A 26,981-nucleotide genomic window follows, 5' to 3' on the forward strand; every position below is an offset into this window, starting at 1 on the left:
AGCTTTCTCTGGGCTGAATCCTCACCGAGGTCGCCCATTTCTTTTGTATCCGTTATATTACTTTTTTTTACAAGAAAATAAATATCAGCGTGTATTTAGGAGAGCGCTTGACCTCTTTTAAGCATTTGCAACTATATATGACTGAAGGGGTTGGTTTGGCCTGGATCCTACTGTATTTCTTAGGGTGTGCCGCACCGTGGGCAATGACACTCAGAACTATCCGTGGATGTCCCGAGCGGAAATGAAAACCCGATAGCGTATATCTCTTATCCCTAATGCCAATGGTCTAAAGCTTCCAATAAAAGGCAGAAATAGCACGCAGTTTTAATGTTTTGAATCTAAAATGTAAATGATAAAAACAATGATACAAATATTAACGAGGATAAAAATAGTGAAATCTGAATGACGAAGACTCAAAGAGGGATTCCAAACAAAAGTTCGGTGTAGAAGAAAAACAAAACAAAAAAATGATCTTGATCGGCTAATTGCACTTGAAATTCAAGGGGAGCTCACCAAATTCATTTTTAAGTGACATGCATATCTCTGAAGCTGAAATTAAGGCTGTTTCTGAAAGCTGTACTGTTAGTCGGTTCTATAGCAATCCTATACTTCATTCGAAAAGAACGAAACCATTTAAAGCCAAGTGTGAAGAGGGAATCGATGAGGCCACGCTAAGAGTAACGATCGGCGTAATTGATCAACTCTTTACCAGGCAACTACTTGTAAAGCCGTAATAAAAAATTTTGAGACATTGTTGTATTTTATTTGCGGTGTCACCACTTTTTTATTTAATAACTGCTTATTGTACTGTCAATCCATTGCCTCAAGTAACGGACCCTGGCGTAAACGCCATATTTCCCCGGAGCAGCACAGCCATGTCCCCACGATACAACTCCCTCGAGAAAGAACCTGCCATTAAATTCGCACACCAAAGGACCACCTGAGTCTCCTTGGCAGGAATCTTTACCTCCTTTGGACAATCCAGCGCATATCATGGAATCGTGAATGGAACTATATGCCTGCTTGCACTGGGACTGCGGTACAATTGGTACGTCAACTTGCATGAGCATTTGAGCCAAAGAGCCGCCTGAGGACAGAGTACCGAATCCTATGGGATAGAAAAAAAGATCAAGGATAACGTTAGATTTGGGTGTCGAAAACAACAGTCATAGTTGCTCCACTAAATGAAGTGAAAAGCAACAACTATAGCCTAGCCTCACAAAGCTGTCAATTTTACCTTGTGTCGCTTCGATTCGACTTCGCACATCAATCTATTAAACGTTACCTTCCAGCTATTATCATTATATATTTGAGTTGGGCTATGTTTGATTGATGTAAGTGAAGGTTGCCTGCGATTATTAAAGAAGATGAAATACAAAACAAAAAAGAATTTTACACCGGAAAGGGAAACTAATTAACTGACCAACCGTCATAAATACTTTCTTTCAACACAAACACATCGCACAGCAAACGAATAAAAAAATTAAAAAATAAAGCTTATTCCTTGCAAGAGCTAAACTCCTAACCTTAAAGACGTCTGTTTTCTTTGAATTACTATTTTCATTCTTACATTTTCCACCATTAAAAAACAGCCCCCAACCTATGGTCAAGTGAATTTTACAAGGTCCTCGACGTTGCTACTAAACTTGGGTGATGGTTTGAATTTGCTGTGAAGATATTTTTATTGCCATTGTCATTCGTATTTATTACCTGTAACCCAACACATCTTCCCATCCAGGTCTCCTCCACTTGAGTCTGGTAAACAGGCCAACTTTACATGTCTGTTTATCTGAGCAGGCCTGCGCAGTTTTAACAAAGAAATGTCGTGGGCCATGCCGTAAGGTCTTTTGTAGCTATGGTGATTAATGATTCGTTCCACTTCAAAATCCTGTTCATAGCCTTCGTTACCTTTGCGGTAATGTGCCCCAAGTCTGCCAAACGAAAAGTTCCCAATGATTATGTCATTGCTTTGATCAAATTTCTTAACCCGTCAGCAATTTAAAATCAGTAGTGTTTCATCTCCAGCAAAGTTTAAAGCTGACTTCATCGGAAAACATCTTTTCCGTGTTATTTAGGTATAACCCTTTCTTCAGAAAAAGATAGAAGATGGACCTTCTTTTGAAATAACATTAAAAACAACTAACGGAAGTTTTCAGCTTTACATAGCTATTAATTTTAGTTTCTTGAAGGGCGTAATGATTTCGGTGCTGCCCCATTGAAACAAGAGAAGATTATCAAGAAGTTTTCACAGCTTATTTAAATTATGTTGATTTTACCTTACACGAATGCTTGAGGAAGATTTACCCGACGTGCAATGAGCTGCTGTAACAACCCATTGAGGGCTAACCAAAGTTCCACCACAAAATGTAAAACCGGATCTTGATCTGACCTGGGCCTGCCACGGCCAAGCTCCTTTGGGTGCTTCACTACCACCAACAATTCGAGCGCTTGGTTTATATCCACACTCACCGTTTCCACCGTTACCACCACCGCCTCCTCCTCCGCCGCCACCATTTCCACCGTCACCGCCTCCGCCGCCGTTTCCTCCGCCGTTACAATAGCCGCAGGTTTTCTTGCAGTTTCTCTGCATGTAATCTACCCAATTGGTTACTTTGCAATAACTTTCGTAATCAGCACAGTTTACTGTTCTGTCCTCACAAACTGAAAGACATATAAGCAACAATCGCTCCAGAAGTGATCTCAAATCAACAGCATTGCGATACACAAAATATTTCTCGGCAAGAATGTCTAAATTATCATAGATAACAAACAGATAAATTGCAATAATAATCTAACTTCTGTATATTCCTTCGTAAATAATTTCCGTCCTAAATAGCTTTTAGAAACTCAGTGATTTTGTATAAAGAGTAAAACCCCCGACGAGCATGGACGAGAACTGATAAAAGCTCAACCCACGTGCGACACCAGAGGTGTGGGATACGATCTCCGACCACTACTGTGGAAGGTAGTTATACTATCTACCGCTACATGAAAGGAATGGAAAGAATATCAAATAGTAAGTCATTTACCCTCAGCAAATATTGCAGGAATGGCAAAGACAGCAATGGCCAAGACATGGAACTTCATCGTGAACTTCATGATTGAGATCAAACTCGCTTCAAAATAGCAAGTGAAGATATGCTTAGCTCCATTTCTTTTATCTTGATTATCGTAAGCTGAACGACAGCCTGAACAAATTGGAAACGTCTGCGCATTGGTATGTCAGTCAAAGGCGTCATGGGAAGATTTCTTTTGGGGTCTGGGTAAACAGCAGCATTCATGAAGATTTCATAAGGTAAATATATGGTATTTATGGTGTACAGTTAAATAGGCTTATCTTAGGAAGAAAAATGGCATTTACGAAAATGCTACAAATTTATATCACTGGCATACATGTAGAAGACGCCATTTAAAATCTACCTGGAGTGAAGTGCGGTCAAAAGCTTCTCCTTGTCTTAGGTAGAAAAAAGAATAGTTTTGAGATAAACAAAAAGGACTCTGGGTTATTTTATTTTAATTTTGAACCATTCACGCCTGAAACAACACAGATAAGTCAGATTTCATATAACGTTCAGGTAAATGGATAGACGTTTCTTCTTGAATTCGTGTATCTTGAATACATGTATGTAGACATCTGGACAGTCTGGGTAAATTATTTCAAAGCTAAGGCCATTCACATCAATTTTTCCCTAAAGGAATAAAGGTGAAACTCCGCCTATGACGATTCTAAGTGAACAAAACTGCTTCAGTGATTGAAACACACTATATTCGATAAAGAACTAGCCTGCTGAGAAGGACAACAACATTGGTCGCAAAGGCTGGATAAATTTTGCTTTTGGTGATTTGTCTCTGACCAACCTCAAGCAATGTTCCATGAACAATTTAATGTTTCAGAACTTTGGCATTCTCGTAATTTTCGAGACTGATAAGAAGACTGCGGGTGCCGAAACGCAAATATTGGATGTTTTAACGAATTTTTTCAACGTGATTCATTCAAGCTTGTACACAAAAGGGCGGGGAAGGGAATCAACACCCGCCATTCCAGATCTCTTCAATTTCCTTTCGCTTTCTCTTCCCCTCTGTTCCCTGCTTCTATTAGACTGCGTCATCGAATACCCCAGTCTTCTGAAGAAATTATTTTCCATCCAAAAGCTTCTAAAAGCTGTCTTTTGTGATATTTAAGTAACATTTTACGGATGCCAACGCAATTACACCTCATGCCTTTAAGACTATTTTTTGCCATGGTACACATGATACTTAGATTTTATCAACTGATTTGGTAATGTTGATTGGCCACCGTAAACAGTCTCTAAAGCTGACGTTTCGAGAGCATGCCCTTCGTGAGGCTAACGCACGAAACGTCGGCTTAAGAAATGTTTACGGTGGCCAATCTACATTATCAGCTCAGTTGATAAAATCAAATTATCACATAAACTGCGGTGTTATACAAAGATTTCCGGCCCTGAGAAAAGCCGCAACAACACACGTTAAAAAATACCGTATTTTTTCACGTGTGTTGATATACCCAAGTAGCTGCTTACACGTCACTCGCCTTTGGCACCACTCGGTCAGGTTGATGAATGAACGGCAAAGCCTTCACGATTCTCATTACAAGTTGTTTGTCCGAGCTTTCTCGAATTATGGCGGCTAAAACACTAAAAACTCCGTATCGCTGACAGACAGTGAGGTTCAAACTTTCCTAGAAGAGGAAGAAAACTAATATACTAAAAGAAAAATTAATTTTTATTAATCAATGAAATCGGCTTTTCCTCCCAGTAAAGGGCTATTGTGTTTATATGATAAACAAAATAATACATGGTTGCTTGTAGATATGGAATTTCTCTTCTCGTGTTCAACTCGACATCTCACTCGTGATCTATCGAGTTAAACAATCGAAGAGAAATTCCTTATCTACGCGCGCCCATGTATTATTCTCTATTTATCTTGTATTTGATAATGAGTTGATTTTTGCAATTTTGTAGTTGCACAAGGAGACGTTTGTTGTCTTGAGGTTTTCCTCAATGAATCGTAAAATGAACATTTACGAATCTCATTAGTTTTATGGCAGTGCGTAAGAAACCAATCAGTAACAGTGGAATTTGCATTTCTCATCAATACGATAGAAAGTCGTAAAGAAGGGACATTTGTTGATTCCAGTTAATCAAGGACATCATTTTAGAAGACCCAGTATTAGTTAATTATTTGCTCTTTTCTGAAATAAAACTTTAATTAAAAAAATTGAAAGGTAAGCCAGCAGTCTTTTGAATATATTTTTTCATTGTATCACTGATGTGTGCCTAGCAATGTTGGCAGCTTTTGATACTGCAACCTTGAACCTATTGATTCCTTTATATTTTTTTTTATCATTCTATTTTATGAGACAGCAACCTGGTTGCACCGATATGATTGTTGTTAGTCAGTCTATCAATTCGCATTTGCGTTCACCGTAAAAATTCTCGATATTCGTTTCGTTTTCTAATTCTTCACTCTTTTTTCGTTTCTTAGCAATTCTACTAATCAACAAACAGCAAAATTTGTTTTCGTTTTCTTTTATTTCTTTCATTGTGTCACTAATAACCTGAGTCTTAATTTTTTCGCATAACACGATCGATCCACGGCCTCAGGTATCGGACCTTGGCGTAAACACCATATTTCCCAGGAGCTGCGCACTCAACTCCCCACGAAGTAATACCCTCGAGGAAGAACTTTCCACCGTACTCACACACCATTGGACCTCCCGAATCTCCCTGACACGCGTCTTTTCCACCTTGTGGAAGTCCAGCACATACCATTGACTTGTGGATGCGTACTCCGTAAGCCTTTTTGCATTTTCTGTCACTGACAATTGGAACTGAGACCTGCATTAGAACACTCGATGGAGAACCTTCATACGACAAATGTCCAAAGCCTTAAATGTGAAACGCAAAAGGAAATAAAGTTACTTTGTTTTACAACATTTTACAACATTGGCGAGATGACAAAAAACAATGAAATAAATGCTGAAAAAATGTTGGCAGCAGCTATAGGCTTTGGACTGAGAGGTTAAAGGAATAGTTGGCCTATCCAGTTCTCAAAAAAAATAAGTTTAGAACAGAGAATAAATGGTATATGCTTTGGGTAAAGCAAAGTGGTTGTGGTAACCCCTCGTAGGTCTCCCTCTCCATTCAGACAGTGTAATCTAGAAAGATAACGAAAAAACCAGCTAACTCATGTAGCCTTCAACTAAGAATATTTGAATATTTTTCTCTCTTCTATAGGGTGCACTAAAGGAGACCTGAACAGTTTACTTTTTCACGTAACATCGCAATGCTCTTTACTCTTATACAGCTCTATAAAGTCAAACTTGTATTTAGCGGCTCCTAATTGACCGCTTAATAAAGGGTTTCACAGAAAATTGTTATTAGAAAATAATAAAAAGGCATTTTTTGCCATAATTGACCACTTATTGTACAAAAGAGCGCTCAAAAATACCGTTAACATTGATTTGGGAAGATAAACACGGCTTCAATTTTTCTTGAAAGCTTCACTTAGTTATCTCGCTCTGAGATTTTTCTTTGGGTGATTCTTGAATACAGGTGGAGGACCATAGAAAAAGGCTGTTGGGACTCAGTAAAGGGTGTCCATGACCGCTCAATAGAGGTGACCGCTTAATACAGGTGGAAGTTACAGTGATTATGGGGAAAAATTTCGGGACTGTGAAAACTGACCGCTTAATACAAGGTGACCACTTAATGCGGTGCTGATTAATAAAGGTTCGACTGCACTACGGTTGAAGCTCAGGCTTAATATAGACCTCCGTCCAAATATAAAACTCCAAGCGAACGTTTAATTACCTGTAACCCAACACATCTTCCCATCTCGAACTCGACCCTTTGAACCAGGCAGGCAAGCCAGTTTGACGGCTTGGCTAATTTTAGCGGGCCTGGTCAGTTTCAACAAGGCGATATCATGAGCAAAACCTTTCGGTTTCCCGTAGCTGTTGTGATAAATCACTTTTTTGATCTGGAACTCCTGTTCCGTTTTTAATCTGCGATTTCGGTAATGGGCTCCAAGTCTGCCAAATGAGGTACAATCATGAATCAAGATTATTGTAGCTTGATGATGACTATTTCTTTTACAATGCATAGGGTTAACCATGAAAAGAGTTTATTCCAGCCATGCCCTTACTTAGGTGCTATGTGTTCAGTTCTAGGCTACCCACTCTACTTGCGAGATGAGGTCTCTCAGAGACTGATGGGGTAACATCCCAGTACCTGATCATCATTAAATTAGTGCAAAACGGATTCATTATTTCAAATACCCTATTCTTTGATCACTCGATTCTACAACACTAACTTATGTTTCCTTGAAAAAATGGTGTCAAAAAAAGGCTTCTTATGATCATCACTTAATGAATTTGTGGCCTTCTTACAAAGGTTATAGTCTTATATAATTTCAATAATTGAGAGGGTTTTGATTAAAAAACTTCTTGGTAATTTCTAGCCCTTGACTGGAATTATGTGGTGATTTATCAATGTCAACAAATTTACTGAAAAAAAAAGCAAAACAATGGATTGCAGAAGCACCCAAATCGAGGCTAATCCTTTAAGTGGCTGCTCAAGACACACGTTATTCTGTTCGGGGACGTTGTCTGCCCGTGATCGATGAAAAAAACCAGCATGAACAAATTTGGTATATCTCGTTTTAGTTCCCTCTACAAGGAATTTGGCATCTTCCGTTATTCTTTTAAGCAGCAGTTTAAAAAAATGCGTCTACAGAACGAAAATGTTTCCCTTGACGAGGTATATGGCTACATTATTCCACGCTAGCAATGAAAACAAGACTCTTGCTCCCTTCAGTTTGCAACAGGTCACCATCCACGACGAGACGAGGAGTGTTATTATTCATCAGCTCACCTTACACGGATATTTGAGGCAGTTTCCTTGTAAACGCAGTGTGCAGCTGTAACAACCCACTGGGGATGGACCAAAGTTCCTCCACAAAATTGATTACCAGAAGTTGACCATAGGATTTGGGCCTGCCACGGCCAAGCTCTTTCAGGGGCCTCGGTGCCACCGACAATTCGCGCACCAGGCTTGAATCCACACTGTCCTGCTCCACCGCTTCCACCGCCGCACAAACTACAGCTTTTCTTGCAGTTCCTTCTCAGATGTTTTGAGACACTTTTCTTATTGCAGTATCCCATTTTTGCCATGACGGTACAGTATCGTCTTTTGTCGGTACAACCTAGAAACAGTAATAGAATTAAAAGAATAAATAACTTGGAATTCGGCGTACATAAACTGGGTAAAGGAAAGACCACAATAGATACTGCACACGAGTTTGCAATCTTCAGAAATAATAAACACAATAAGTTTAAAGAATCTTTTCAGGACACGGAGATTGTGTTCATTATTGATAAAATGATAGATTTTCAAAAATATATCTTACCGTGTACGAAACTTTCCAAGACTGCGATGCCTAAAACACAGAGAACCAATAAAGTTTTCATGATAGACTGCTTTCACAACAATCCAAAAATGGCTTGTGGACTAAGAACATCATCAGTTTTCTTTATTTTTTATTTCATTTTATGTAGGACATGGCCTGAACAAGCACACCGGTTAGAATCAGAAAAAAATGTACTTGAGTAGCTTTGAAATTCATCTAAAAGATGAATTTCGAGAGGACACGGAATTGATTCTTTTGTTCTTTGGCGAAAAGGTAAAAGAACTTGTAGGCGATCTGAGTAAACAAATCATTTTCCAAAGACAGAATTGTTTTCTTTCAGAATTCGAGTTATCAAAAATGGTTCGAGTTACAGAAAGCAGTTCATTTGTCACCACACACAGGTTAATAGCTCGATTTTATGTTGCTCTTTAGGCCATCAAAAAACACGCATGACTAGGCAAAAACGCTACACTGTTTTCATTTTTCAAGAGTGGCCTGAAAATATTGTGATAAGCTGTGCGGTAATGATAAAGCATGGAGACAATTGAAGTGGGAAGCTGGTTCAAAACCCCCGCCACCCACCAAAATATTTATTTGCACTCATGACAACCAAGGAAAAGGCACAGAAAAAGAAAAAAAGCCGAAGATATAGATAGCGCAAATATTTCTCGAGGATTTAAAATTTTCTTCATAATTGTGAACAGAATCCATGCAAACAGGGGAATTTCAAGAGATACTGTCCGTATTTCATGGCTACGATACATATATCCCACATATACATATATCTAAACGTTGCCTCTGGTCTCCGCTCTGTACATATTTCTGCTTGGTTACCAAATCTTAATTCGACTTTTCTCAACTATCGATAATGAATTCCTCTTTAAAAACAAGGGAAATTAATGCCAACAACGCACCACGCAGCAATGCCAGGATACGGAGTAAAGTAAGGGAATTTGAAAATTTCTCTTACAAATCAAACTTGACTAATTGTGTTTGATAACCTCGCAGAGAGTTTTAGCGAGAGAACAGTAAATATGAGCAAAAAGTATGCATAATAACGTTCGAAACTGCTTGGGAGAATTACCCTGCCGAAAGATCAAACTTCCTTCCGATCGAAAGTTATTCATTAAAAATGTCATGATGTCATATTAATTTTTTTTGTGATTCCAAGAAAAATTGTTTCACTTCACCCATACGTTCGGCCTGAAACATTTTTTCTTGAGTCACTTTGCACGTTTGAAATACGTTGAGGTAGACAGATCGATACCGAAAATGTTCTGTGGTCAAACCGAGAAACAAAATTGGTTATCGCATTCTTGAGTATAAGTGTCTAATCTTATGATATTCAGTGAATCTTTTCACGTCTCAACTTTTAATTTTTAATTACAAAATAGAACAAGCAATAGTGACAGGTCTCACGTAAACATGTAAATTGTTTAAAGTCCTATCGAAAGACAGCACCCAAAGACTATCGAAACGATTATTTTTTTTTGCGTATTTAATAAAGGTAAATTACTGGAATAATTTTGGGGGTTGTCCATGTTTTTGGTTTCAAGTAACACGTCTCGACTGAACTGTTCGGAAGTAAGACAAGAAAGATATACTTCAAAGTTTGCCCTGTCTTGATGCAACACTGGTTAAAAAAAGGAACACAAGCAAGTTATTTCATTCATAATCATTTAATTTATTTCCCTTTTTAATATGCATTCATTGTTTCATCAATCCATTTCCTCAAGTAGCGGACTCGGGCGTAGACACCATATTTTCCTGGAGCGGCGCATCCGATACCCCACGACACGACACCCTCTAGGAAGAACTTTCCGCCAGCTTCACATACCATAGGCCCTCCAGAATCTCCCTGGCAAGAGTCCTTTCCTCCTTGGTCCAGTCCAGCACAGATCATGGAGTCGTGAATTGATGAGCCGTACGCTCGTCTGCATCTAGAGTCAGACACGATTGGGACTTTAACTTGTTGGAGGACGTCTGGAGAACTACCGCCTGACGACAGTCTTCCAAATCCTATCAAAGCACAAATAGAGGTATCTGCATCAACTGAATTATCTACGAGAGTTATCCCTTCAAGCCCTAAGAGTGACGTCAAGCATCTAGTTTCTTCTTACAGCATCGCCCCTGAATCAAACGTTATTTAAGGTCATGACAGTAAAGGAGATGATCGCCAATTTAAGAATCTCTTGATTGTTGGATATATTGTTTTTGACAGTACCATGGGAAACTGATGTATGAAGAACAGTATGGAGCACTTGCATGCTAATGTTAGGTTGTAAGGTTCAAACATCCACTGACTGTAAAATTTAATGCGCGGCCACATTACCACGAAGCCACGAAATCAATACACAGTTATCACGGGGTATAGTTGCCAACTTGGAATCACAAAACACCCCTAAAAGACTGGCTAAGAAATTCTTTTGACTCGTTGTAAAGCCACTCAGTGTAGGTTTTCAAATATAGGCTATTTTGAGACTGCTTTTATGCTGTTTGGTACTCAAGGGGTTTGGTTTTCTTCATTTTCTGTTTCTTCTAATGTTTTTTTCGTTGTTGTTGTTTTGTTTTTTTTTCGTTGATGTGGTTTTTTATATTTGCTTCCAATTTCACAACTGTAGAAGGAAGATTTCCCGCTTCTTAATTTTTAGGCCTTTCAGCTCAGTCTAAATCACTCTTCCACACGCTTCTGGCTCCAAACGGTTTCTTTTCTTGCTTTAGATTTCGACTGCGATTCAAATTTTGCCGGTTTTTCTGTTTCCATCAGGCCCCAATCTACCCCTCCTACAATTTCCAATCAAATAACAGTTATTACATTGGTTGCCCTAACCTGTAACCCAGCATTCCTTGCCATCTGCAACACTTCCACTTGATCCAGGCATGCAGGCCAAGTTGACATACTTGCCGATCCGAGCAGGTTTGGCCAGTTTTATCATGGCGATATCATGAGCCATGCCATAAGGTCTTCTATAGCTCTGATGTGAGATGATCTTTTCAATCTCCATTAACTGTTCTGTTCCTACGCTTTGCTTGCGCTTATGAGCTCCAAGTCTGAAGATAGAGAAAAAAAAACTTCCTTTATTTGACGAGGAATAGTTGCACCTTTCTTTTCATTCACTTCATATCTGAATCTTTTTACAAATGCTTCTTGAAAAGTAATTTTAACTCGTAGTGGTTTAAATGACATCAACGTAAAGGCCTATTATACGATACTAATAAGCAGAAGATGATAATGTAGTTAATAAGTTTTAAAATTCTAATTTCTCCTCAAAAGATGTCGAAATGTCAGGTTATGTCACTGAAAGGAATCTTTTTACGTTACCCTCTCGCGAACACGATTGACAGTTGGGTATAAACCCTTTGAAATCGTCGCTTCACGCAAATTGATCGTCGTCCACGGCTGTGATTCAGCAAAAGTCAAATATTTTGCCCAACAAAAAAACTGAAAACTCAGATATGCGTGTATTATAAAATCCCATAGCCTTTGACTCACCTAACGCGAATGTCACTCGGTGATTTTCCCGGAACACAGTGAGCAGCAGTGACAACCCACTGTGGATGAACTAAGGTTCCTCCACAGAATGGGAAGCCATAAGTCGTCATGATTTGAGCCTGCCACGACCAAGCTCCGTGAGGAGCCTCGGTACCACCTACAATTCGTACACCGGGTTTGTATCCGCACTGTCCTGGTCCTGATCCGCTGCACAGATTACAGCTCTTCTGGCAGTTCTTGGACATATAGCCTGCATATTTCCCTTTGCAGTATCCTTTGCCAGCCCAGTAACTACAACCTGACTTAAGGTCTGAACAACCTGAAACATGTCGAAACGAAAATAGGATGAGTTTGGAAAAAAATAAAATTGAGTTTCTCTCCATTTAGGGGCAGGAAAACCGAACTGCCTTGCTCGAGTCTCACAATACCAATTTTTTTTCCAACCATACACATAAAAACCGTGTGTTATGATGAAAGCTCATATGAATGAAAGTAAATCAAGTGCTGAACTGTCTTAAAGAATTGCATTCTACTATTCACAGGAATTTAAAATACTAAGAATTACCAGTTGCAAAACTTGCCAAAGCAGCCACGCCAAAAGCACAGAGAACCACGAAAGACTTCATCTTGAGAGAAGAGGAATTCAGATTCTAATTTGTGAGTGCAAGTGTAATTTCCCTAAGCCCTTAAATACTAATCACTGTTTAATAAACGTTTTCCTGGACAAACAAGGCAATCAAAGCTAAAGATTGAAAGTTTACTAGACCATATTTACTATCAAGTTGAGCGGTAACAAGTAAGCTAAAACTGTTATTACTTGTAAGTTCGGTACTCTTTCATCTGCTATGCATGAATGTATACATCTGGGGAATCTGTGTAAATTGTAGAAATTGCTGGCTATACTTGTTTGCTTAGCGCTTGAGACTTTGTGGATGAGTGTTCTTTGATCAGATGCGATTTCCGCAAGCAAGCAGAAATTCAGTGTAGAAGAGCAACACTTATGTATAAAGAAAGCTTATATTGAATTTAATCTTAAAATAGTTTAGTTTATCCTCGATCGGTGGCGACGTTCAACAAAAAAAGTACTCGAGTTACAATTTTCAGACAGCGGTCCATGCGATCTTTATTCTTCCTTTATTTGAAATAACAATATCCTCTTTCTCGAAGGAACAGAGTTCATGAAGCGACGTAAAATCCAGGATACATGATACTCACTTCACAATTTATCATTTCACAACTATTTACCAGAGTGGAGGTGGCTGGTGGTGGATATTTACCAAGCTGCGAAGCGGTGAGGTAAATATCCGTCACTTGCCACCAACACTTTGGTGAATGGTTTTTTAAGTATAAACTAAAGCAATGAAATAATATAGCACAAAAAGCTGACTTCGCCTCACTGCAAAGACTTCAATATTATCGGACGCAAATGCCGAATGAGTTGCTCAGGGGTGAACAGCAAAGCATATTCAGAGTTTGAGTAGCCAATCAAAGCGCGCCTATCCACTTTTTTTAAATATAAACTTAAAATATTTAACCAGCACTCGTGCAGTGTATTGAAATGTCTTTGTTACCGGCATGCCGATATTTGTTAGCCTACGGAGCAAATATTCCAAGCAAATGTGAACGCACGTGGCGAGCTTTATTCAAATGTATGTAATAGTCTTTCATTTATTTGCTTATAAAATGATGTTTGAGGCTTAAGACACTGATACATTTGAACCATAACCCTTTTTCTTTTCTTCTCTTTTTTTTGCGATGAATGCATTTTATTAGACGAAAAAGTACCTGAAACTAAAGCTTTCCCAACTTTCTTTACTCGGTAACTTCCTGTGATAATAATTTTTATTCACCTGCTTTTATCTTTCATTTTGTCATGATTTCTGGCAACAGTACTTCTACAATGTTACATTCCTTAAAAAACATTAATTATTTCAAACGCATTCCCTTAGAATATTGTAGCGATAAAAGATGGCCTCAACGGGGTTAACCTTCAGCCGTACAATGGCAAAAAAATTGGTAGGCGTAAAAAATGGATAAATTTTGAACTTAAGTCGTAAAAAAAGTTAAACGTAAAAAATTACTTGTAAAAGTTATGGAAACAAACTAACTGTTAGCCATAAAATGACCAAAATTTTCAGCCTTAGCCGTAAAAGCCATCGCCCCATTGGGACCCTCATTAAACAGTCAACAATTATTTTATTTCATTGTTAAGTTTCTCACTAAGACCTTATTTAGAGTTCGGGTGAAGCATTTCTTGTAATATTGCTAACACGAGATTTGCAGGTTTACAAGAAATAGTACGTTGACTCGCGATTTCGTCAAGGTATCATTCATTTTCTCGTTAAGCGTAAGTTTAAGTTAAAAATTTCAAAGATATTAATGCATGTCATTCTTATTGACATTACATAGATAGCATTATTATAATTTTGAAAAATGTACGGTGTTGTATACATTATGCGACTGAGACATGAAACATAGAGAAGAAAATACAGGACCAAATAATGCAATATATTCATCTCCTGATGCAAGGAATAGACACAGCTAAACGCTTTACGGCGGGCACCGAACTTGTTAACGACAGCCGATTTCCTTATTGCTACTTAATTCGCGGGTGAAAGAGTCGCAAAATTGAAGACACGTGAATGAAAATCCTCGCCAAATTTAAACAAACGCAATTCAGTAGCCTATTAAAAAATTTCATCCTCTGAAGGCAGGAGATCGATTACCAAAGGATGGAAGACGGCGGGCTCAGTGTAGTAATTGATGGCTCAAAAAAAAAACTGACACCTGAAGATCCATCCGAAGATTTGTAATGTCAGATGATGTTTAGAAGCAAAGCCGCGAAGTACGCATTGAGACGATGCGTCTCAAAGTTGTAATTAATACACTTTTAAGTTAATTTCCAAACATCCATTCTATCTAGAAATTTTTAAAAGTTCTTTCATTCTTGAAAACTGAAATGAAGTTGGGAACGCTTGAATCACGAAACTTTATGCCCCTGTTTCTATTTGCTCATGAAAATTGCGGAAATTAAGTACCCGTGATAAGGTACACATAAACGAGGAAATACGCCTTCGTAAACAAGTTTTAAAGAATCCATCCATTATTTTCCTTCTTTCCTGAGAAAGACAGATATGCTTAAAAAAAAATTTTGGGACACTTTTAGCTATGTGGAACTCTTAATTGTTTGATTCCGAAGGAGGGAACTTTTCCATATTGTACAGATGAACAAACTCAACTTAAAATAGATACCACCCCACAGAATTTCAACGAAAAAAAACCTCATTTTCATAATGTGAATTATATTCAACAAAGTTTGTTTGTCCCTCGCTCGAGATAGGCACTTGGTACTTAAATTTTTATTTATGGATTTCGGGTTGGCTTTCGTTCCTCTTATTGACATTCGGCTTCCTTCAAAGTTATATGGAAAAAGTTGTTTGATCAGGTTTAATACGAGGAACAAAGAGCAAACTTGCTAATATTTGCCCCATCACCACTTGCAGCACATGGTGTTGCAATTGTGTAGCATTGTTTTAGTGGTGACGCTCTTGCACATCAAAGAGGCAAAAGTTTGAGCCTTGAAAAATTCATAGTTTTTTTTTTCGAGATTTGATTTCTGTAATTTCTTAAATTACAGTTGGCATTGAAAAGTTTAATTTTCTCCTTATCATCTACAGGTGGATTTTGGTGTGTTTCATGCATAAGTTGGGAGGCCTAGTACAAAGAGGTTCTCAATGGGGTTTGCCGTCAGCTGTAAAATGGCAAAAATGCTCAACGATTAGGCGTTAAAGCAGACAAAATTAACCTTTAGTCGAAAAAAAAAACTGTTAACCGCAAAAAAAATTTCTTATCTACGATCTGTAATTTTGAACGTGCCAAAATCTTAGACTGTTATATGTCTTGTATTGTGGCTGATGCGGGAAAACAGACAATTACTCCATATCAGCTAAAAAGCAGCTCAGTCTGGAGTCACCCTCGATATTTCACTCTTATGGTAAAAGCGACCGAGTGACTGTCTTTTAGAGCACGGAAAATTAATCTTTAACTTTTCAAAACGATTGAACTAAATTTCTAAAATTTCTGTTAACTGTAACAAAAAGAAAGTAAGCGTTAGCCGTTAAAGCCATCCCCCACTAGAACCCTCTATAATTGCCACTAAGTCAAGCCATTCTTAGCCTCACTGATGCTCGATAAACGGCAATCCATTTTGTTTTTAAATCATTACTTTCCTTATTTCGTGTTGTTCTTTTTTGGAAAATGCCTCATAGTTTTCTATTTCTAACATCGTCACGAGGAATATTCTGTGTTTTCATTAAAGAGGCGCAGGAGTTTGTTTTTCATAGCACCGTAATGAATGATACCTGATCAAAAAGCCGCCATCATTTGTGAGAAGTAGATAATCTAACGCACGCGAACGTAACTAAGACGACTTAGATCTGTCTATGAAAAGGAAAAGCATCGAATATTAACAAACGAGGAATGAGAAATGTAGTTATATATTTATTTTGCGCTGGTTTTCAAAATAATTTTTGTATTGATGTAAACCTCCTTTGTCTCAACCTGAGAATTAGATTGGCCCTGAGTAGACACAGGTTTTGGAACGACAAACTTCGACCAGAGTAGGACAATGAAGTTAAAAACGTGACACTCGTCACAAATAAGACTTCTATATTTTGAGCAGAAATTTTCAATAACGAAACGGCGAGTGCACGAGAATCTTAGTTATTTTGATTCATAGGAGGATATTTTTGAAAAATCGCTTTGAGACTATCATATCAATTTGTTATCAGTTTCATCGTTTTTCAAACCGGAAAGGACTTACATGGTTACCAACGAAACCCGACAATACCGTGTAAACTTTGTTGGTCATGAAACGTACAGTGGAGCTCCACGAGTCAGATTTTTATTGTATTGCGCTAAATCTTCAAAGAAAGATATATCTGAATAGAAAGAACAATAGTTAGCCAAATAGACAGGTAGATTGATAAAAATAAATAGATATATAAACAGCTAAAACAAGAATAAATGAAATTTAAATATAGTAAGAATGAGAAAAAAAATGAAAAATAAAATAATAGTATTCCGAGATTTGATTTGATTTCTAGACACCCGAAGTTGATCTCTGGCTTTGCCTATCCACCGATCATTTCTTGCTATACCTCACGTCATATTCAAAGCAGTGGTGAATTTGAAAGGCTCTTGGCCCCCAATTCTTAAATTAAACAGCCGACTTCGTTCATTTGTTTCCAGTTTTGATAGCTTTTCATTGGCTTAAGAACGCGTGCATGACGCGCACGCTTCCTGAAATTGTTCTTGCCATGGCAGCCGACTGATGTTAGTGATGGATAAATAATGAAACTTTTCCCAATTATCAACTGCCATCTTAACACCTGGTTGTCGTGGTATTTTCCTATGATTTATGGGTCTTCAAGCTGACGGTAACGAGAAGCAGTGAATATGAGCACGTTTGCTCTATAGTGCCATTTCGTCGGCTGCTGAGCAAGAGAGAGTCTTCATGCTGTGTACCATAACGGCTGCTTATCTTGCGTCTGACGGTCACTATTCATTCTCAATGCTTGCCTAACAGTATGATCTCTGTGGTTGAGCCGTTAATCGGTCGATGAGTCAAAACAGGCAAAGATGAATCGCTAATGAAACGGTCGATTAACTGTACGAAACGAGCAGAGTGAAGTTCTTTTCCATTACAAAAAGAATGTCAGAAAAAAGATATCCACAGGCTCCGTTTTATTTATTTTATTTTTTTTCGGTGTCGGAAAGAGCTGAACATCACCCGGAATAAATAATTATTTTTGTCAGCCAATACCATTTTTGGAGCCGAAGTCATCTAAGTCGGGTAAAGAATGTAATGTATTGTCAGCCCACGTTCCCTGCTGCCTCTTTGTTATGGTTTCATTCAACCAAAAGGACCTTTATGGAAAAGGGCAGGTGTATGACAGAGCACAAAAGAGGTCTGTATAAAGTTCCTTTTCAGGGGACCTTAACTTGCCTCAGACACTACTTTGCAAAACACGAATGACGTTTCCCTTTAGTCCATGATTTTAGAGCTGTTTCAGAAGCGCAACTGATCAACCGCTAGACTAGAGTGACAGTGTGGTGACGGATCTCAGTGGAAATACGAAAATATTATGATATTATTTCCGATGTCCACAAGTGCTTCAACCCTCAGTTTTAGTACTATCAAAGCGAAATGATGTACGTTTTGATCAAATCCAATATTTTCATCTCTGAACTGTTTCACAAGGTTAAAATTGCACACCATACGGATGTCTTACTCACGGAAAATCAAAAACATTTATACGTAAATATTTAGTTTAACACATCCATAAAAATTTCTAAACATCAATCTAGAAATGATCCCTTCTCTTTACATGATAGATCGCTGATGGGTTCGCAGAATTTGCAGCAGCGAGAAAAAACGTTCTCCGGTGCAGAAAAAGAAAAAATGGAAAATTTACCATTCCCTTATGATTGAAACCGAGATCCCTTCAAAACTGGAATTTCTGATGGGTGCTACAACGCCAATGGTCATCTTTCACGTTATTCTCAAATGCAAAATACAAAATCGCTTTGTCATTAACATCCGATTAACGAAAGCATAAACCCTTTCTGATCCAATAACGTTAAGCATCCAGGCAGTTTCACTTTGACATGTGTTATTCGCCAAACTACAGACTAATTACATGCCGGTGTCTAATAAACTGATCTAAAATAACCATCTCTGTTTAAAACTGGCTCCCTGCTGGGAATTATATTGCGCAAGTGGACAGGGCACCCTTTGGCATTTTCTGTTCTTTTGTGCATTGAAAAATTACCTCGGGCGAGGTTTGACGAAATGCTGGCCAAGGAAGTCTCGTTCTTTAAAATTTGTCTTTCAATAATGATTTATTTATATCTAGAACTAAGTGCAAAGTTCCTTTATTCGAATACCATTATTCTTTAATTGGAGTTTATGCTAAGGTGATGTTTAAAATAACACCGGGTTGTTTGAGTTCAAGCGTTCTCCAAAGAGGCTTTCTTGGAGTTTGACTCAACGCGAATTTAAACTCGAATCCCTTATGTATTGCCCTTGTTTGAAGTATTTGTAAATAATCAGTCGGTTTACCGAGAGAGGGACATCACCAAGGCCCAGTTGCTTTCCACTGTTCTTAAATGAGGAACAAACAAACAATGCGTGAATTAAACACCCTCTTTGCGCCTTTCTTTATTTCAATATTTAAACAATCATGCGATTTGTCATTGGTCGGTGGGCTAAGTCTGGCACGAGCAGTATACTGAACGTTATTATCAACTAGAGAGGGAAACAAGTTATGTTATCTCCTTATTCCACATTCGGAGCGAAAGGAGCATCTTGTTAAGAGACCACTGAGTGATCATCTCGTTTTAAATACCTTGACCATCGTTACAAACATGGAGAAGGACTCCAGTTCTCGGTTGGCTAAATGTGGAAGCTTTTCAATTGCTGACATTCTAAACGTCAAAAGCCCGAGCGCATCGACTAATGATCTCTCATCTGAAGAGTCTTTGTCCAGAGAAGACCCTAGGACACCAACAAAATTCAACAAGGAGCTTTCAAAGCCAACGAAGAAATCAGACGACAAAGTGCTCTCCCTTGAAGGTAAGGGCCAACTGAATCAAGAGGAACAACTACTTCAGATCAATAATTTTGAGGATACGATACAACATGAAGATAAATAATTATGTATTTCATCCTTTGCTGATTTATAAACATTGAACCTTTTATAGGAACCTTCACGCTTTTGAATCTTCATGGACCCATGACGTTTGATAATCATCCTTTATTAAGAGGTCTCCATTCACTTCGTCTTCTTCATTATTATAACCGAAAGATTCGTAGCGGTGTTCACTGTGTTTTCCACTTAAGTCAGTATTCTACTTCAAATTTCCGAACCATTATCTATGGCTACCAAAATAAAGCGGTGGGAAACTTATTTCTTTTAAAAAGAACAGTTTTGTTGCGCACAGCACGCAGAGAGACGCTATCCGTAGAATGACACCACGTGTAGTTTCCTAACGGTGTCAAATAGGATGAATCAAGTCATGGTTCCCTCCCGAGCGAAACATAAAAGCAACTTTGAACCCTTTAAAGAATGTTTACTTGAATTTAATCGCAAATGAATGAGCTGTTATCTTGTTTATTCCAAATATTATGTTAACCGGAGAACCGTATATTAATTGAGTCTAACAGAGGACTCACTGAATCTAAACAGTAGTCTCTAGCAAGAATTTCCAACAACCTTTTTTCTAAAAAACTTGTCGATTCAAATATAGAGAAGTAATGAATATAATAGACAGGTTTGAGTGGGCATACTAGGGGGTTTACATTCAAATTTTCCATTTAGTAGGTAGGAAGCTTTTAATTATTGTGAAGAACCTAACTGCAAGTTTACAGATACTTATGCTTTTTATTTCATATTATCTTCGAAGGCGCACGTCAAAGCCAAGGGCAACCTAGTGTAGAAACAAAGAAGAGGCCACGCACTGCCTTCACCACTGATCAGATAAAAGTCCTTGAGAGCGAGTTCCAGAAAGGCAAGTACCTCAGCGTTGTGCGCAGAATGGAGCTTTCAAAGCTGTTGGAACTTTCAGAAACACAGATCAAAATATGGTTTCAAAATCGCCGTACTAAATGGAAGCGGAAGCTTGCCGCTGAGATGGATTACGCCATTGCTGCCCAGGGATACCTGTACCCTTCACACCCGGCGTGCCACGGGCCGAAATGCCACTTTGAAAGTAGTTCAACGCATTCCAGCCGCATGCAGCCATCATTCCTTTCAGTTTTCCATCCACCTATATTCACGAATTCATTGAAACAGTCAACAAGGGGCTATCCGCTTTCAAATTTCAGCTCAGCCTCACTTTAGGGACAGCTAATAATAATATTCAAGGCTGTGTCGATATTTTACAAACTCTCCTTAGCATTTCGTTTTAAAGCTGGTGTTTAAGATAAATGATAACGTTCTGTACCTGCTGTAGAAATGCTGTAGAGATTATCAAAAACTTTGACAATAATACATTTTAAATTGGTATTAACTTCAGTTTCTCCAGGTGACGATTTCGGTCCAGGAGAATATATCACGTGCCAGCTTCTTTCAGTGGAATATCTTTACAAACAACAATCAAATTGAAACAACAAAAAGTGTTTTCAACAATAAATCACGAAAACTGTAGATAAAGGTAAAGCGTTCGCATGTTGCATAAAAGATAAGGAACAGTTTGTAATCAAAGGGTCCTTTGTAATAATGGTGTCGTAAACTATTCAAGGAAACCGTATAACTGCCATTTTAAACTTTTCCACCGAATGTGATTTAGTTTATATTGTTCACATTCGCTTTATCCTACGATAAAGTAAACTAACGAACATTTACAAGAGCATGTTAAATTTACAGATAGTTATTAAACACGCATGGGATAAGTTAATTGAGCTTCAATGATTAGTGTGTGAGCTCGTTTTCGTTTTGTTAGATTTCATAATTAAAGCTTAACACAAGCCGACGATTTTTTAATTAAAAATGAGCAAAATAATTGTAGCTCATGGCAAACACACTTCAAATATTGAATTATCTCTCCCTTATGATCGCCGAATTATGAAAAAGCAAGTATGCGTGAAATTATCTAAGTGCCATTGGCGACAAATTAAATTGGGCTGTTTATAGGATCCCTTTCTTTGTTATGACAAAACATCGGTCCAACAAAGACGGCAATTCCAATTAAGCGCTGGGTAGAGCAGTGTTGTTTTAGATTCGGTTAAACGGCAACGAAAGAAATCGGGAAGGACAGTTTTTAGTTCTCAGGTTGTTTGTGCACCATCAAAAAAGTGCGTCTTTGCCAGGGACTATAAAGGCAACAATCTGATAATTCCAATTAATTGACTAAATAAGGAAGCTATCAAGGGCAATAAGCCACATTCGGAGAACCTGCGAGGTCTCTCTGAAATACAATAACGAATACAAATGTCCAACGATTAAATCTTTTTCCACATCATCGCCCTCTCACCAAGATTAGATCAATCTCTATACCAAAAGTAATATGTTTTCGGCAGTGAACTTTGATGTTCCGCAGGCTTGTTAAGTTTTGAAAAGCAAACAATCTCACCCATGCTGAATGGTTAACAGTGTGTGGTGCAATTAGAGGCGCTGAAAATTTGTCTTCAAAGGTTTCATTTATTAAGTGCTTCCTTTAAAAGCTGTTAAGAGATCACAAAATGAGTCACGGCTAAAAGTAAAAACATCCGTTGGGTTTAATTGCAACAAGATGTCGATAATCTGTAGGCAGACTTCAAAGTGTCGCTGTAAGGCTTGCATGCGATTCACAAACCACTTTTGGACCTATTTAAAATCCACTTATTTCACTCGACAGTTGAGTGTCAGGTGAATAATTATTAAAAACTGCGAAAATTTAGACTCATTTAACGGAACCAAACAGAGCCACTGAACTTGATTCTCCTTTGCCAGGGACTTCGTGGATTAACGCCTACTTTAAAACATCACGACAATGCCTGTGAGAATAAATGGCATATTCTAAAAGTTTGAATGGACATACACTGTACGATTACCGAGTTCTCACGGATGGTTGGTTTCAAGCAAATCACGCATCACGACAGGTGAGTTTCACATGCAAAGTCACAGAAATCAGTTCAAGCAGCATTCTGACATAAGATATGTCATGGATTCGTCCATTACAATAATCTTTTTTATGATTTTGGGGATGAAAAGGAGTCTTTCTCTTACGGTTGGTTCATTCTTTTTAGAGATCAGTAATGAATTAGTGATGATTCGGCTTCGCGGCGGCTCTTTAATTTTTTTCCTTCTTCAACATAAACCACTCTTCCTCAACAAGGGGGTCCTCTTCAGTGGAGGAGTTAGTGCAGGTTAGTCAATTTAGAATTTCCGGCCAGTGAAAGCCACACAAATTCAACTGCTGCCCCTAGGTAAAAAGAGCACCACCCAGCCACAAATACAGATGATGGCTAAAAAAAGCACGTTTCACAGAAAATGTGTACATTAACTCCCACCCTCTGTCCCCATGGCTACGGTTGCTATGGTTAATTCCAATTGCACGAGCTTAAGCCAATGGTGAGCGATCATCGGGGTGGGGGTGCCACGTGTTCAATTTAGAAAGGACTGATGCAGACTGATGCTCACAAGGGAATTTATCTGAAAATTGTTTACAATATGGTTAGAAAACTGGTGTTTCCAAATTCGGTGCCGGGCGTAAGCGTGTCGTATGCTATCCTCGTGCACAATCTTGAGGTGTGTAGGTAAAGACATTGAAGCGTGGCAAAGTTAATTTTTTTTTTACTCAAAAATCGAATGGTTCATATCTGTACGTTCGACGAGAAATGAAGCACGTGGGAAGTTTTGTTTAAATAGTGCCACAAACAATGCCATCGATCAAATAATGAACTCGAATTGACTTTGGATTGGCTTTCAACTTGAAAATCGTTTCTGGAACCTGCGAGACACACAGCAGGAATAGGATGAATATCTCACAAGCCTCGTTTTTTCGTTACTAACATTGAATTTTGATTTGATTTATGGCCCAGGCTGTTCACGCCTTGAACCAGGAATTGAAAGGGGAAAAACTCGGTCAAAAACGCATGGTACAAACGGCAATCCGTCGATTATTAAAAGGTATCGACTCGCTGATTTGGTGTTTATTCAAATACAGTTGTCAATAGGAAAGGTACTCATGCAAAAATTTGTCATTTCGTTTTCCTTACAGAGAGTGTGACATTTTGAGATCTTTGACAGTAACAAATCGATAGTAAGGTTAAAAATCTTTAATAAATAAACTCAAGAAAAGACGCCCATGTATTTGTTTAAAATGTTTATATTCCTCCCTTATTCATTATCAGATGAGATTTGACGTGGTTCTGAAACTAGATGGCTCCAAATGATCACCGCACCTCGGTTATGGAGCCTATCAGCTTATCGACGGCTACACTCTTTCCAGGATGCAGGCGAGTTGGTTGGCAATCTGGACTACTACAGTCGTTTACTTGCAAACCTTCAGTTAAAGCTTGTCACTCGAGATGAAATTTGTATTTAAGGTGACTTATCTCTGTCGATGCATATAAATATATATAAATATATGAATATATGATATATACATACTGAGCGCATCATTTTTTTAACTTTTCTGCCAAAAGAGGAAAAACAAGGAAATCAGCTTTTCTTTTGAATGGCCCTGAGGAAGTTGATTGTCTGAATTTTAGCACCTTGTGTCTGTAGTTTATGTACCAAATTTAGGAATAACAATCAGCATGAGTTTCTAAAACTAATGCGTAGGCTACAAAGACAAAAAAAAAACGGAAGTAACTAAAGGATATAGGAATAGAATGCTGAAAAAGCTGGGCAGCTGTTGACTAATGTTTTTGTCTAAAATTCTCTTTTCCGTCTTTATAAATTTCCGTTTCTTATTGTTTCATTTCCATTTATCAGATTATTGTAATGATAAATTATTTTAATGTTGAGACTTTTTTGGAGCTAGGGAGATGTTTGTGCTTTGAGGCCATGAAAAACATGATTCTATTCTATTGTCTCAGGGCTAATGATGGCTTCAGTCTGCTCCCAATTATTCGAACAACTGGCAACAATAACTCAAGTTTCACGTTAGCTCAAGTCTTTTTCTCTCAGGCTATTTTCTATATTTTCTATCGACTTTTATCGCGGAAAATACAAACGGAGGCCTTTAAGAGAATCTCAAAGAGGTAATGACTCTTATGGCTAACAGATACGGTTTTGGCCAATTTACGGCTAATTGTTATTTAAAGTCCGTTGCGATTAGAAGACACATTTTTACAACTAACTTTTATTACGACTAAATATTTTTCAGTTCTCGTGCTTTTCTTTTTTACAGCTTACGGTTAAACCCATTAAGGTGTAACCACGGATAAAAAATAGGAATTACGGATCCAGAGTTCCCAATAACAACTTTGGATCTTTACTAATAACTTTGAATCGATTGTTATAGGTTTGGATCCGAAATAGGTTCCAATATCCACTTTTTTCTTTCATTTATGGGGGGCACTTACAGGCCACCGAGCGAATCAGGTTTGTCTGTGAGTAGCAAATGAAAACGAACAACATTGAACAGCACTCTTTTTTCCTTCATATTTCTTTTTAATATTGTTCTCTTTTTTTACATTACGCACATGCACCAGTTTAGTTCAGCGCGTGATACAATTAACACTACAATATTGCTTTACTCTTTCCACCGTATAAGTGTTCCATTTCACCCAACAATATTGGTATCAAGTTTAACTGAAAGGAACACTTTGTTCTTGGTTCCAGTCTTTTCAATTTCCGAGATAACTCGAATGTTAATCAGTTTTCTGTAAAGATTTGAGTTACATTGAGACCACTGCGTGAAGCAATTTTCAAAGGAGTATCGAAAGTAATTCGTCTTGCAGCGCCGCTTGCTAACCAAACACAGTACTGTCAGTTCAAAACTTAAATCTTATGGTGATTTGTGGTCACTCGCTAGAGGCTGGACAGTTTCCCTGTTTTTATTTTGAGTTCTGATTGGCTCAATGTGACGCTTTCATTTGGTCTTATTGACTGTTGAAATTATTGCTACTTAGGTTTAGCGAGACTCAATCAAAAAACGCTTTAATGAGATTCCATTGGATTTTTGCTCAACGTTGACACGCGCCCCAGCGTATTGTTTTTCTAGAAAATTTTTACGTGTTCGCTTTTCTATGTCATTAAAAGCCATCAAAAGGCGACGAGAAAGGCTCGGACTATAGTTTGCTGTTGTATATATTAAAGAAAATATCTTTGTTATTAAGCTAAGGCCCCACGAAGGGAGGCGCTCGCCAGTGATAATTTGGCTTTGCCTTTGATTTTCTTCAATTTTCTTCCGTGAAATCTCTCAAAATTTTCACAGTTTGTGAAAAAAAAATAGGAGTTATAAAGGCTGTTTTCTCGCTATTTGCAATTTTGTGTATTCTTCCTCTATCTCAAATTTGGTCTTATGAATTTTTTTATTAACAGGCGTTAGGAAGGACACAAATATGCTTAACGGTCTAGCAAATCTAGCAAATTCCACCGAAGGAAACGCGAGAAATTCTATAGATCCCTATTTTCTTTGTCGCCAAACGTTATGTAATGGAATAGAAATTTGCCAAGATCGGTATATGAGCATGCGTAGACTTTCGAATCGCGGACCACGAGTATTCGTTTGCCATGTTTGTTTCGGACTTGCAAAATTCTTGGACATCAGACACAAGCAGTACTGGGCATCAGTGGCCCTGAATTCTATGGTTTCTCCGTGCAAGATAATAAAGTATATACCTTTAAGCGACTCATTTCGAGGAATCTTTGCAAGCATCATCGAAATACTGCACTATGGCAAATAAAATTCTCATAGAGCGTGTCATTCGCTTATTATGGTTGTAAAAATAAAAAAAATTATTCATATTTACCACGCTTACAAAGTAAACATTCCTTGAGGCCTTGTGAAAATGTTTGTATATCAACCACTAGAGTTCCTTGTAGATCTTTAGCTGCCGTCTGTTGGTGGAAATCAGAGCCACTTTTGAGACCTAAACTTCGCGATCGATCAAAACGATAATTTTTATTTTCTGATGACGCAAAAAAGCAAATATCCTGAACATCGTGGGTTACTTCCCGAGATGACCGTAGAGCCTGTTTTGTAGGTGGTTCTTTTTCCACACAGCCATCTTCGTAATGCAGTTTTCGTTGACCAAATTTCGTAGCCTTCACTTAATGATTCCCTCGTTGTTTTCTTTAATTTTAAAGTCCTCTTGAAGCGACCGAACGCGCCACGGGTGTTGCGTTGGCCTTTTTCAGGCGTGAAAGGCCTATAAATACACTGGGTGTCGTTGCTGGAGTTCCCAGAGTCCATAATGTGGATACATTTTTTTTTCACACCTCTTTTGATATGAATCGTGCGATCGTATCGAGCCGCCATATTTGTTTTGTTTAGCGACATTTTTAAAGCTCGCGCCATGTTCGGGTCCAGATCTCGCGCGGTCAAGAAACCCTATGAAGCC

The 26,981-nt window shown here is 38.2% G+C and overlaps 2 protein-coding genes across 2 annotated transcripts in view; one reads left to right on the top strand and one right to left on the bottom strand.

Annotated features, from left to right (window-relative positions):
• Positions 1 to 788: 788 nt before the first annotated feature.
• The window catches only part of LOC131774819 (transmembrane protease serine 9-like), a 39,448-nt gene continuing 13,255 nt past the window's right edge, over positions 789 to 26,981 (bottom strand). The window contains exons 2-13 of the mRNA XM_066172960.1: positions 11,924 to 12,242; positions 11,261 to 11,481; positions 10,136 to 10,449; positions 9,947 to 10,004; positions 8,431 to 8,460; positions 7,896 to 8,226; positions 6,834 to 7,054; positions 5,594 to 5,908; positions 3,030 to 3,188; positions 2,277 to 2,661; positions 1,711 to 1,931; positions 789 to 1,108 (exon numbers count right to left, since the gene is read on the bottom strand). Of these exons, the coding sequence (XP_066029057.1) occupies positions 789 to 1,108; positions 1,711 to 1,931; positions 2,277 to 2,661; positions 3,030 to 3,188; positions 5,594 to 5,908; positions 6,834 to 7,054; positions 7,896 to 8,226; positions 8,431 to 8,460; positions 9,947 to 10,004; positions 10,136 to 10,449; positions 11,261 to 11,481; positions 11,924 to 12,242 (2,894 nt within the window). The remainder of the gene's footprint in view (positions 1,109 to 1,710; positions 1,932 to 2,276; positions 2,662 to 3,029; positions 3,189 to 5,593; positions 5,909 to 6,833; positions 7,055 to 7,895; positions 8,227 to 8,430; positions 8,461 to 9,946; positions 10,005 to 10,135; positions 10,450 to 11,260; positions 11,482 to 11,923; positions 12,243 to 26,981) is intronic.
• Positions 19,222 to 21,468, top strand: LOC131774785 (homeobox protein pnx). The gene is made up of 2 exons (XM_059090865.2): positions 19,222 to 19,559; positions 20,390 to 21,468. The coding sequence occupies exons 1-2, from the start codon at positions 19,352 to 19,354 to the stop codon at positions 20,824 to 20,826; spliced, it is 645 nt and encodes a 214-aa protein (XP_058946848.2). The 5' UTR covers positions 19,222 to 19,351; the 3' UTR covers positions 20,827 to 21,468.

The sequence above is a fragment of the Pocillopora verrucosa genome, chromosome 10 (genome assembly GCF_036669915.1).
Source record: "Pocillopora verrucosa isolate sample1 chromosome 10, ASM3666991v2, whole genome shotgun sequence".
NCBI lineage: Eukaryota > Metazoa > Cnidaria > Anthozoa > Scleractinia > Pocilloporidae > Pocillopora > Pocillopora verrucosa.